Raw genomic sequence first — 14747 nt, forward strand, 5'->3', positions numbered from 1 at the left:
TTGTGTTTTTCCTATATAAAATATTTCAAGTGAAAATAATTTTTTTTAAGAATTATAAAACGAAAGCTGATTAAAAAATAGAATGTATTTAGAGTACATACATAATTTTTCAGTTTTAATTGATTTTGAAAAAAGTATTAACAAAGTTTTCTGCTGTTCAGAAATTGTTAATGAATTATTAAATACAATTGATAAAGTTATAACTATAGCAGACATTTTTTTGATCGATTAATTTGTTTTGTTAATTTAACAGAAACATATAAATATGGGTTTAATAAAAGTCTGTTTGTTAATATCAATTTGTAGTAATATAACAAGGATGTAAATGTATAATTTTTTTTAACTAATAGTGCAAATAAAAGTATAATATTTCAGCTGGTCAAGAGCCAGAAATCATAACACATGCAATATAAATAAAAATAATAATAAATTAACAAAAAAAATAAATATAAGTTTTAGCGGATCAGAAACCAGGAGTTAAACACATGCAATATTAATGTAAAGTGTAATAAATATAATAGATAAATTCGTATACATATTTCAACCGGTCAAAAACCATGAATTAATATTAAAATGAAAAATAAAAAACATTATAAATAAACAAATACATATTTCAGCCGGTCAAAAACCAGGAATCAAACACATACACGCAGACGCTGTCAAGTATTTGAGTCAGGCTGTTCAAGAGTATTTGAAGGGAATAATTGAAAAAGTCGTAGTTGCTACAACTCACAGAATGACCAATTTGAAAGTTTGTTGATTATTATATTTATTTAATTAAAATTATTGTTAAAATTACAAGTCACAAAATGACCAATTTGAAAGTTTGTTGGTTATTATATATATTTAATTGAAATTATTGTTAAAGTTACAAGTCACAGAATGACCAGTTTGAAATTTTGTTGATTATTTTGTTTATTTAATTGAAGTTATTGTTAAATTACAAGTCACAAAATGACCAATTTAAAATTTTGTTGATTATTTTGTTTATTTAATTGAAATTATTGTTAAAGTTACAAGTCACAGAATGACCAGTTTGAAATTTTGTTGATTATTTTGTTTATTTAATTGAAGTTATTGTTAAAGTTACAAGTTGTAACGACTTTGCGTTTAAATAAAAAAGGGCGCTAGAGAGTTTTCTCAAATTAGGGACTTTTTATCTCTTTGTTTACTTATCGAACTGCTTTAGCATGGTGGCAGTCGAGTTTTACCTTTGTACTGATAGTATATTGTTTGAAAAGATTGTGGTCGCCTCGTACTTCTTGTACGAAGGCGACTGTTTTTTATATTAACTTGTAAATTGGAATAGCTTGTTTGTATATTTTGTTATCATGTATCGCAGTTTATATTCATTTCAATACAATTTCTAGACTCGATTTCTTATATACAATTAGTTAAGCATTCTAACAATCTAACTATTTAATTAAACTAAGCTTAAAAGATAGTCTAAGTTTAGTTCGCAATTCATTAAGTCGACTTAGCTAAATAGCTTAGCTAAGTCATATCTAAACATTTAAATAACATCACCGATAAATACTTATAACGCGCACGGAGTCAGATAATAACAAGCATTGCGCGTAAATACAAGTAACATTAAAAGTAAATCGGGATAGTTAAAAAGTCACTGAATAATTACTTAAAATTTTGTAATTATTGATTATTTTTTGTAGCAATTTAATTCAAATTATTGAAAAAGTTACACAAAATGAATAATTTCACTTAATTGTTAATTGTCAATTATGTTTCAAGTTTTTAAAAATTATTTATTAAGAACTCATAACAATGTTGTAAATATTATCACTTAATGAAATATTTATTAAAATATATTTTTTGTCAGTGAACCCGATTTATTTCCCAGCTGTAATCAAGATTGATATTAAAATAAAAAGTCAATTAAGCGTTATTAATTAATTCGTATATTTTTAACTTGAACTTGAAAAGTTAAGAAGCATTAGGTTTCAAACAAAGAAAATTTACAATAAGTTGGAAATATAAATAGATTAGTATGCACATCTTAATGGTATGAAAAACTTTTTAAACAAATAAATATATTAGTTTTTTAACGCTGTTTATATAAGAGAACTAAAGTAAATATATTAAAAGATTATGTAAGTTAAATAATCAATATTTTCTATGTTTGTATTGATTAAAATAAATCTTAAGTGTTTAATTTAAGATGGTTTTATATATTTATGTGTTAAACAACTTATACTGTTGAAACTAATTGTTTTTAATAATAAAATAAATATTTAATGTTTTAAAGATTAAATCTAATATTTTAATGCTTTTGAACTTTATTGTTAAAACAAAACACTTGTTTTTAATGTTTCAATCTCAAAATTAAAGGTTAAAAAAGCATTAAATAACTTGATAGTTCAAAATGGTATTTGATACGATATTTTTAAAATGTTGAAAGCTTAAAAATATAAACAATTATTAAATAAAAAATTAAATGGCACTTTCATGTGTATAGTAATTATTTTTATATTTTATAATGACACTTAACCTGAAAAAAGTTATTTTGATTATTAAGACATTGTAATGGTTAAAAAATATAAATAGTTATTAATTTGTGCAAAATATAAATTTTAAAAAAGTTTAATACCTTTATTGGACTAAAAACCTAAACACCACAATTATTAGGTAAAATTAAATAATTTGTTAATGAACTTTTTGAAATATTGTTAATTATCAAATTAAAATCACAATTAATATATTTATATAACAAATTTTCATAATCCACTTTAATTAGTAAACATGTAAATTAAATGAATTAACTTTTTTTAGTATATATTGAGAAAGTTATTTACTACATGAAATTTGTTTGAAAACCGCAAACATAATAAATCACGTTAAGTTTATTTTGAAAGTATTTCATATTTTAACAGTAGTTAACACAAAAAAAAAAAGAGTTCAAGTTTTAAATATTAAAAATTGTGTAAGCTTTGAAAAATTTAAAAGAATATGTAATTTTAGTTCAACTAAAATTTAAATTATTGAAAACATTTTTATTTGATTTGACCCTTTAAATATTTTTCTTCTTTTTTTAGATTAAAGGTTTTAAACCAAATATTTTTTATCAAAAGAAATTAAGTCATAAGTTATAAATAAAGTGTTCAAGAATAAAAATATGCAACTAAATTTAAAATTAATTAAATTGTATGATCTAAAAATAAATTGTAATAAAAAATTACTTAAATGTTTTAAGTTGTTCGAACTATGTAATTTTAAAAGTATCGTTTTACAGTTGTAAGATTGAAAAATGTACACTCATAGTCGCATCACTGGATTTTGTTTATTTTTGGAATAAATTCACAAAAGCAAATTATTAAAAATATAACAAAATTACAAACAAAAAGGTCCCGCGAAAAAAGAAAAACAAGATGAATTAATTTTGAAAAAAACAACAAGAAATAAATTTATTAAGATTTCGTCTTCGGCGCGCAACTATATTCTCTCATTTTCAAAATTCATTTTTCCTATTATCTCATTTTTTGCCTATATTTATCATTGCAATTTTTCAACTTTATTTTGTAAGCTGGGCGCTCAAACAGTTTTTGAAATTTATTTTTTGAAAATTCGATTTGGTTGAACGGGTTTATGCGTGTTCAATTTATTCGCTCATTTTTTGATATATTTCAAGTTTAATGTTTATTTTAAAGATTTCTAATTGTTTTTATTTTTGAACAACCAGTCAAGTAGTTGAAGTTTCAATTGTAAAAAAAATATAGGTTAAAAATTATGAAAATTTTAAGATAATGTAAAACTACTAAATAACTGTATAAATTAAAGTAATTCATTCTCAATATTTAATCATAATGACTAATTGTTACTGTTGTGTTTTTTTGACAAAAAAAAATTTAGTAGTACAAAATATACTTTTTTGAAATTTATACAATTTTCTGCCATATATGATTAGTATTGTCGTTGTAATAAATTATTTACAAATTTTAAAAACTGCCTTACGATTAATAATTTATTTTGTTTATTCTATTTTTCTTTTAAACGGCATATAAGTTGAAATTTAGTTTTTTTTTATTTGTTTTAAGTTTTAATTTGGGGAAAATTTAAATTGCACTTATCTTTGAATAATATTTTACAAATAATTTTTATTTATACACATACACATAAAAAAATTTTACTTTAACTAATAATAAGGACACCTAAAAAAGTTTTAAACAAATAATAAGGATACCTAAAAAAGTTGAACTAAAAATATAATTAAAACAAAATTAGCAAAGATTTTATCATAAAGTATCATAGTAAAGTAGAGTAAAATTATGTAGTCAATAAACCCAAACATAATTGGATTGAAATTAAAATGAAATTGAATTTTAGCAAATACATATATTTTTAACCTAAAATTGTTACAAACTTAAATAACTTTTAAGTATACTTGATTTGTTTTAGATAACTTAAATATTTAAGCATGTTATTAGTATATGGATCTCTTTTAAATTATATTTTTATAAAATAGTAAGCTAAAAGTTTATTTATTGCACTTTTTTTTTTAAACTTACACATTTTTGTACAAAAAATAGCTTGTATCTCCAAAAAAAATATTATATGTTTATATCTATCTTAAAAATCTTTTTATTTAAAAAACATGAAGTTTTTAGTAATAAAACAACGATTTTATTTTTATTAATGTCTTTAAAACTCAAATTAAAAAGTTTAAGTGTTTGTTTGAGTATTTTTTGCACAAAAAAAAGTTTTTTACTTATTGTATAATTTTGTATTTATATCATTTTCATTATTGTTTCATTTTTTATTTCATTAAACTGTTTTGTTTTTATATACTGAACTATTTTTTACTTTTTTTTTTAATTTAAACAAAAAAGTTAAGTGTATTTATTTATTTTTTGTATTTTATAGTTAGTATGTTATTTTTTATTTATTTCTACTTGTTTTATATTTTTTTATTAATTTTTTTAATGTATTTTTTTCTTACAGGAGGACCCGAACCATGAGCCAACTTCCGACGTGAAGTCACAACTTAAATTTTTACAAAAATTAGACGAGTTAGAAACTTTTAGAAACGAAGAAAATAAAAAAAATCAGCTCATGAAAGCCATGAAGGTATAACTTAAAAATATTTCTTAAATAAACACAAAAAATAGACGAATTAAAAACTTTTAAAAACAAAGAAAAAAAAAATCAGCTCACGAAAGCCATGAAGGTTTCAAATGATTTTTAAATATTTCTTGAGTTTTTACACAAAAAAAAATTAAAAGTTCTATTAAGGTCATTCTAATACAGTTGTTTTTTTTAAAGTATAAGCACTAAAAGATTCATCAAAAATATTTAAAGAAAAATAATTCAAACAATCCAAAACATTCAACTTTTGTAGAAATATTAAACTTATAAGTCTGTTTAATAACCTTTAATTTTAAAAAATGTTAATCAGAAAGAAGGTTAATTTTTATGAAAATGTGATCATGCAAATTTTGCAATTATATAAAATGAAATATCTAAATTTAATATTCGTTAATACTTCGTTCGAAACCAAGACAAACTAAAAATAAAAGCAAAAGAAACCGTGAAAATGACTTGTAATACTATTAAAAGTTCGAAATTTGTTTTTGTCAGAAACACCAGATGATATTAGCATCGAAACATTTTGATAATATGCAAAAAAAAAATATCAAGTACAGCATCAAAAGTGTTTGATGTAAAAAAAGGTTTAAACAAGTTTGTAAGATTTTTGGTTGTGTTTTTAAATATGATAGAAATTATAAATTTGATTTGAATATAAACAATACTTTTTTAGTAAATGTTAAAGTTTAATTACTCATTTATTAGTTTAATAAGTTTGATGCTGATTTTGCAGTAAAAGTATCTTTTGTTTTAAAATGTAAACGAAATATTACAATAAATATTATTATAATAACACATTTAAAATTTTACAAACACAAAAATTAAGAAAAATTTTTGTTGAAATCAGTAAAAGATTTTTGAAATATGTTGATTTTTAAATTAAAATAGAAACCTGTCACCGACACTTTTCTCTTCTAATTAATTTTTTCTCTAAAATTAAGAGTTTTTGAAACTATTTTTTTTTGCTGACAAAGTTTTGTTATTAAATTCAGTCTGATTTAATTAAAAAGTTAAACTTAACTTATAGTTGAGTTTCATTAAAATGTTATATTCTACCAAGTGTATTTTTTTAAAGTAAAACAAGTTTAAATCAAAAACAACATTGTTTTTTTGTGTAAGTTGAAATTTTTTAACTGTTTTATTATTTTCTTATTTAATATTATCTGTAATACAATTCTGCATTAAATATTGTTTGAATAAAACAAATGTTATATAAGTTATTTAATTTTTTTTCATTCATATTAAAATTTTTAATTTTGTATTGAGTCCTTTTTATTGTTATAACAGATCACTGGTCTATAAATGATGTAAATTAGTAGAAACAATAAATTAAAAAAAAAAATAAAATAAACCTATTTTACAAGGTTGCCAAAAAACATGGAATTCTTGAAAAACTTGGAATTTGACAATTTAGGTTTAAAAAAAATCAGGGAAAAACCCGAATTTAAAACTATTTTTGCATGTATAGATACAAAATTTCGATCAGACACGAAATATCTATCAAGCATAAAAAAGTTTTTGTATCATTAAATTTGTTTTGTATGAGTAAAGCTTAATTTTATACTAAAGGTGGACCGAAAAACTTGTTTTTTTAATAACCTTGAAGAAATTTACAAAAAACCTTTGGCAACCCTGTATTTTAAAATTTTTGTATACGTTTGACAATACAAAAACATTTTCTTTACAAACTTTTTAATTGAATTCTATATTTTTTACAAGGATTGGCAAAAAACCGGGAGGTTCTATATATTAGAAAACGAATTTAAAGTGTTTTTACATTATCTTTTCAATAGTTTTATACTGTTTAAATGATTTTTTACCTTAAGTTTAATTTAAGACAAGAAAATTGTTTTTTTTAAATCTGGAAGATGTTCAAAAAACCTAAACAAAATTTCCAAAAATATTTACATTTGTTTTACGTAGAATAAGTTATTCAGAAGTTAACATGAAAATAAGTAAAATATATTGATAAATTTTATTTTTGTGCAAATTAATAAAATTAATTTTAGTTTTAGTAATAATAATATGTAAAACTTAATTTAGTTGATAACAGTTATTTAAATCAAAACAAGCTGTATTTAATGTTTTTATTAAATATATTTCTTTTTTGTCTTACAAGTTGAAGTTATTTTAATTTTTAATTTTATGACTTTAAAGTTTTTGGTAACTAAATAAATTAACCAATTAAATTTATTTTTTAAACACGATCAACTTTTGTAGTGGCGACTGATAGAAGACTGCTGTCCGTAAACTTGATTGTTGTTACGTTTTAAGAACAAATTAAAACTAAAATTAAATATTGTCAAGTCTCAAAACGACAATGGTGACCAAGCGAAGGTCATTGTAAAAAAAAAAAGTTTTGCTCGAACAATAAAATTCTGAGCATACCAAGATCATTCATAATAAAATAAATAATTAAATATCAACAGTCTTGTTCAAAGATCGAAAATCTGGAGCTAGCCAAGATCATTTGTAATAAAATTTTCAAATAAAATAGTATAAACAATGAAACATGCGAGTGATCAATTTACGCAAATTATCAACAGTCGCGTTCGAAGAATGACAATCCCGAGCAAGCGAAGATGCGCGAAAAAGCGAAGATTCTGCACCAGAAGCAGATGGAGATCGACCAGCGCAAAAATGCAGACCAGACGGCTTTGTACGCCATTGGAAACAAGAGGAGAAAAATTCAGTCCGGTCAGAGTAACTACGTTGGCGGGGTCAGTGTTGAAAATTGTAAAATATGTAAGAAATACACAATATTATCAGAATTACCAAGTTATATTAAAAATTATAAAATATGTAAGAAATACACAATATTATCAGAATAACCAAGTTATATTAAAAATTATAAAGTATGTAAGAAATGTACAATATAATCAGAATTACCAAGTTGGATTAAAAATTATAAAATGTGTAAGAAATGTACAACATAATCAGAATTACCAAGTTGGTTGGGTATAAAAATTATAAAATATATGAGAAAAATACTCCGATTACTCCGGATAACTCAGCTATTTTTTTAAAGTTGTTATGTTTTGACTACAATCAATAAATAATTAATTGAAATTGTTGAAGTTTTTCCTAAATCTCAAGCTAGTTTTTTGACTTGATTTTTTTTTTCTAAAAGATTTCATAATTTTTATTATGTGCAACTTACAATTAATATTTGTAGCACAGTAATTGATTTTTATTTATCTTAGTTTACTTGTAGTTTGAATTTAAAGTTTTCGATTACATAAAGATATAAAATAGTTATTTAATTGCAAATTTGCAATTATAAATAGTAAAAAACATTTGAGCTTTTTTTAAATGAATAAATATATAACTAAAATTCATTGTTTGACATAAGTTCAATAAGTAATGTTAATTTAAGTTTGGAAAAGTGGTGAATAAAAAAATAAAATAAATAATTTCAAACAGGGAATCCAGAAATCGAACAAAACAGTAAGTATTGGTTTTAATTAAATAATTTAAATTTTAATTCTTGATAAATAATAGACTCAAATATAATTGAGAAAGTATTATTTTTTATTGTAGAAGGTATAAACAGGGTTGCCAAAAAACCTGGAAAAAACCTTAAATTTTACATGTTATGTAAAAAAGCTGAAATTTTGAACAAAATCACTAAAAACTTGGATTTTAAAATTATTTTTACATGTAATGTAACGAAATTTCGATTAGATACAAAAAATCTATCATAAGGATTAAGTTTTTTTTATATCATTAAATTTATTTTAATTAAAAAACAGATTTTTAATAGCAATACAGTTTCTATTTAATGTCGTTATAATATTGAAGACAGTTTTTTTAACACACGTTTAATTTTATACCTAAAGTTGTCAAAAAACTTGCTTTTAAAAGACCTGGAAGAAATTTACATAAAGTTTTAGCAACCCTGTATAAATATTCGTTAAAAATGTGTTTACTTCAATAATAGTTTTGCTAATATTTAACAAAATAAAAGTATATCATTAAAGTGTTTGATACTTTAATATTATTTATTTCTTCATAATTATGAAATCGCTAAGAGTACCATAAAAACATTAATTTAAAACTATTTGAGTAATTTTTTTGTTTTGTTTTTTGTAAAAAATTTTCAGACTTGTATAAGATTGACTTAAGTTAAGACCTTTTATTTAATTTAACAATAAATTTTTTTTCTACTGTCAAGAATAAAAATAGTGTACTTTTTACTTTAAAGATGACAATCAAAGTTCTCAACTTAAATATAAAAATGATCAGTTATGAATTTAAAATTTTATTAACAATACAATGTTTCACTCGCTTGAAACTAGTCAAACGTGATCATCAGTTTATTAAAATCTATAAAATTTTACAATAACATGCAGAAAGACAATAGGTTAAACTTGAAATGAAATAAACTAAAAAAATTAAAAGAAACAGGGTTCGTGCGCGTCAGGCTAAATTAGTTTTATTTTGAAATAAGTTGAAAAACGTCGGGCTAAATCAGTTTTTTATTTAAAAATTTCAGAATCTCAGTTTTTTTCAGTTCAAGTGCTTGAACATTTTTGATTAAAAAAAATTGAGAAATTTTTTAAAGATGAAATTGAGATGTAAGTTTATTTCTAAATAAAGATTTAGTTATTAAAAACAAAATCAGTCAGTATTTGTAGAAATAAATGCTTAAAACTTTTTGTTGAATCTCTTGAACTTTTTAAGAATCTGCATTATTTTGTATTGAGTAGATTATATACGTCATAATTATGAAAATTCATTAAAAAACTACAGTTTAAACATTACAGTTTAGTTCAACAACTTAGCTGTTTGTTTGAATTTTAATACTTGTGTAAACGTTTCATTTTAAATTTTAATAAAACACGACAATGCACGTTGTTTTAATATAAATCTTCTAGTTATAATGTTTTTAATTAGTGCTTAATTAAATTGAACAATTGTGGTCAGTAATATATATTAAGTTTTTACATTAGTAATAGATTAGATATAACACTTATTTTAAAACTTATCACTTAATTTGTTATTTTAAGGGCATAGGGGGGGGAGGGGGTCAATTATCTTTTTTACAATTTAGTCTTATTTTATTGAGTTGTAACTAAGCTATGAGTTGCTTTTTGCAGATTTTTAAAGCTCAAAATATTTTTGAGATAAAGCTGGTTGAAGTCGAAGACTACAATAGTACTAATCAAGACCCCCCAATACCTAAAATGACTTCTAAAGGGGATTTTCCTTACTTTGAAAAAATGTCAGGCTAAATTGGTCTCAGTCAGGCTAAATGAAAAAAAATTCGCGCACGAACCCTGAAAACACTAATTAAAATCTAAAAAAAACTTATAGTTTAAGTTACTAATATATGAAAATCATAATGTTATTAGGTTAGTTTATCTTAAATTTTGAAAAATGTAAGCTACTTGATAATATTATAATCTTACAAACAACTAAATGAGTAAGTAAGTATACTAACATATAGCAGCCTTGCGAAATTTGTGAATAACTATCAAAGAAAACAACTCTTCAACTAAAGCATTGTGTTAAATTTACTTGTTTAAAAAAATTTGACTATTGTATTGTGACGTAATTATATATTGGTTTAAATATTTGCTTGTACAAGTTAAAATAGTGATTTACTTATCAAAATGCACACATGAACATATTAAAGATAAACTGACTTATAAGGAAGATTTTAACAAACAGAAAAAGAAACAGAACAAGAAAAATAATTTATTTAAACCTACCATTTTGCGAATCAGTAAAAACAAATATAGAAAAAAGGTTTTTTTGAATTAATTAACAAGCATTTTAATCAAAACAACAGTGTAAACAAGTTGATAAATAAAAACAATTGTTAGTTGGCATATAGTTGTATGAGCAACATAAAAATGTTAATTCAAGGACACAATAAAAAAACTTTATATAATATAGAAAAAACTAAAAATACTGACACAGAAGAGCCACTATGTAAATGTAGAAACAAGAACTTATGCCCGTTAAAAACAAACGCCTAACCAAGAACGTTATCTATAAAGCTACGGTTACGACAAAAAGAGAAATAAAGCAATATGTAGGGAGCACGGGAGGAACTTTTAACAAGGTGGTATAGCCATAATAGTGATATGAATGTTTACAAGGAAAACGGAACCGAATTGTCCAAATATATTCGGAAGCTAAAACGCAACAATACCAACTACAACATCAAATGGGAAATTTTACACCACATTGGGCATATAAGGAAACCGCAGAGAATCTGCAGGACCTGCACCTATGAAAAGATGGAAATAGCGATACTGATGGGGAACTTCTTTAATTAAAAGAAACGAATTAATATGTTCTTGTGTGCATTTTAAGAAGCTTTATTTTAAAACTTAAGAACATTTTAATAAGTATATCACTATTTTAACTTGTACAAGCAAATATTTAAACCAATATATAATTACATCACAATACAGTAGTCAAACTTTTTTAAACAAGTAAATTTAAGCTAATGCTTTAGTTGAAGAGTTGTTTTCTTTGTTAGTTATTCACAAATTTCGCAAGGCTGCTAAATGTTAGTATACTTACTTATTCATTTATTTGTTTGAGTTTTAAGATTATAATATTATTAAGTAGCTTACATTTTTCAAAATTTAACACAAACTAAGCTAATAACATTATGATTTTCATATATTAGTAACTTAAACTATAAGTTTTTTTTTAGATTTTAATAAGTGTTTTGTTTTAATTTTTTTAGTTTCTTTTATTTCAAGTTTAGCCTATTGTCTTTCTGCATGTTATTATAAAATTTTTTACAGAATTTATTTAACTAATGATCTCGTTTGACTAGTTTCAAGCGAGTGAAACATTGTATTGTTAATGAAATTTAAAATTTATAGTTGAAGAATAAGAATATACAAAAATTTGTCAAGTCTGTTATAAAATTATTTTGTAACAGATCACACAATTTTTTCAACCGCCAAGAAAAAAAAGGGAAATAATTACGAAGCGTGTCATAAAATTAAAACTTTTTATTTATAGTATTGAAACTAGTTAATATAAAATTAATTTTTCAGCCGAGAATAAAACGAGCAATAACCAGGGACCTGTTGTTTGTGTTGGGGAAAGATGAAAATTATAAAAAATCTGAACTTTTGTACCGGGCATATATCAAATAACTACTTCACCTTTTTTGGTGTCAATCTACTGAATGATTGTTTTTTCGCTCTTTTTTTAAATTTTTGTGTTTTGAATACCGAAATGAAAAAAAAAATTGTTCTCACAGCATCTAAACCTCAAAAGTTTATCAAAAGGGTTTTACTAGGAATTATTTGTAAACTAAGTTTGTATAACGAATAAAAAAATTACGTTTAAACAGAAACGGTTTTTAGTGCCTTTAAGGAGTCATCGATTGTTTTAACTGATAATAATTTTTAATTATTTTAAAATTTCGTTTACAAAAGGGCGTAGAAGGATTGCAATGATTTTTTATTTAATTTTTTATTTGTGTATGGACGTTTATATATTTATTTTGTGAAATGTTGAAACAAGAACATTAAATAAAATTATTTGTGTAAATATTAACCGTAGTGAAATATTAACTGTTTAAATAAATAAACATTTATAAATTGATTTTTAAAATTAAAGAGATAAATTTTAATTTAATACTTAAAACTTTCCGAATAATCGATGTACATGTTTTATAAATTGCTCAAGATAAATTTTAGCATTAAAATAATATTTCTGTTGTTTGTCAGGATAAATCGTTTTTTTTTTGGCAAAACAGAAGTTTTTAAAAAGTTCAAATGCTTTAAGCTTTGTCTTCTATTAAAAGAGATTTAAGATTCAGTTTTTTTAGTAGATTGTTGAGTTGTGAATTTTTATCAAAAGGTTTGACTGTTGTAGCCTTGATTTTGTTAAAATAATGGCAAATCTTTGAAACTCTCTCAGCTACAAAACCTGGAATTTTAAACAATTTTTACATGTCAATTACTATAATTTTATTCGACACGAAAATATATTATATAGATAAACATTTTTTATTAAAAAACACATTTTGAGTATCTTTTCAATGTTTTCATACTATTTGACACATTACCTTGAAGTTAATTTCAAACTAAAAATAGACCAAAAAATTTGCATTTTTAAAACTAAAAAAAATTTGCCAAAAACCAGTGGCTAGCATTTGAAGCATTTCTTAAGGTCCCATTTTAATCAGAGTAGGTAATTATTGTTTTTTAAATAAGTATTTGGATGCAGAATGTAAAAAATTTCCTTGGTGAAAATTCAAATTGTCATTAATACAGAGGTCATATCAAATGCAACAAACGGAAGTAAAAAGTGATAAATGCCAACGCATGACAAAAATACATGTTGTTACTAAAACAATTACAATTTTGACGCGGAAGTGTTTAGTTGGTCAATATACCCTTAATGAAATGTCGTAGGTCCACCTAATAAAGGTCCATACAGAGACGATGGCCTTGGTATGGTGAAGCAATCTTACGGACCTTGAAAACTCTTTTAAAAATTTTTTAATTATTGACCAAAGCACTTTCTTGGATGTCTCACCAGACTTAACGTTAATCAGCTCATACCGAAATCCCAATTCTAAAACTTCATCATCAGTAGATCCAGAGTCTGAAAACATACGTAATAATGTTTTCGATTTGAAAAATACTATCAAAAAATGAGGATGGATTTAAAAACATAAGGAGTTTATACGTGCAACGAACAAAAGGCAACTTGAAATGTAATTATACTTATATCATACCAGAACAGTATTTTTTTCTACATACTGTAGTCTCACATTTTGCAAATCGCTTCAAACTAAAGTTGGGAACCCTTTATGGAATTATTAGACGAACATTTAAAAAAGAAAACATAAACCAAAGAGTTATTAAAAATTGGTGTAAATAATTCATGCTGTTGCATACCATACACTCAGGGTGCCACTTTACTTGGAAAAACCTGGAATTTAAGAAATTTTGAAAAAAAAAACTGGAAGTTTGAACAAAAAACCGGGAATTTTTAAGAATTTAAAAATGTTTAGTAGTAAAAATTTGGTTTGACTCAAAAAATTTATCATATAAATAAAAAAACTTTGTCATCACCAAAAATTGTTTTTTTGAAAAACACATTTTAAGTATCTTTTCAATGTTTTAAACTATTTAACACAGTTTCTTACCTTAAATTTAACTTTAAACTAAACATAGACCCAAAAATGTGTACCTTTAAAAACCTGGAAAAATTTTTAAAAAACGAGTGGCAACCCTGTATACTGTGTCGCTCATTAGTAGACACAACAAAAAACTCACGAAAAAATAATGACAAAAAAAATTGTGATAGCAAGAAACTAGGTCATTAATAATATTAGCTTATTGAACGACAAAACATAAATACTCGAAATATTTGGTCCTAGGAGCTGGTCCACGAAGCACCTTTCGGTTATCAAGCCGCATACCACGGGTACCTTTTAAGATCTTGTTCCTGTCAACAACAAGTGTTGTTTATCCAACGTAATCTACAAAGGAAAAGTTTATACGTTTGAAACCGGCTGTAAACCATATATAGGATCAACCGAACGAAAGTTCAAATCAAGATTTATGAGCACAAAGTTTCTTTTTTTAATTTTGGTATAAATAAACTAGAAAACTGTTAAAGAAGTATTAAAGGAACTTAAAGGATAATAAAATAAGTAA

The 14747-nt window shown here is 23.5% G+C and overlaps 1 protein-coding gene across 1 annotated transcript in view; it reads left to right on the forward strand.

Annotated features, from left to right (window-relative positions):
• Nucleotides 1–12575, forward strand: part of LOC145829357 (transcription initiation factor TFIID subunit 4-like) — a 29392-nt gene extending 16817 nt beyond the window's left edge. The window contains exons 10-14 of the mRNA XM_082937124.1: nucleotides 618–751; nucleotides 4954–5079; nucleotides 7644–7817; nucleotides 8521–8544; nucleotides 12123–12575. Of these exons, the coding sequence (XP_082793250.1) occupies nucleotides 618–751; nucleotides 4954–5079; nucleotides 7644–7817; nucleotides 8521–8544; nucleotides 12123–12224 (560 nt within the window). The 3' untranslated portion in view covers nucleotides 12225–12575. The remainder of the gene's footprint in view (nucleotides 1–617; nucleotides 752–4953; nucleotides 5080–7643; nucleotides 7818–8520; nucleotides 8545–12122) is intronic.
• The last annotated feature ends 2172 nt before the right edge of the window (nucleotides 12576–14747 follow it).

Source organism: Thalia democratica, chromosome 2, assembly GCF_965202585.1.
Source record: "Thalia democratica chromosome 2, ktThaDemo2.hap1.1, whole genome shotgun sequence".
NCBI classification, from domain to species: domain Eukaryota; kingdom Metazoa; phylum Chordata; class Thaliacea; order Salpida; family Salpidae; genus Thalia; species Thalia democratica.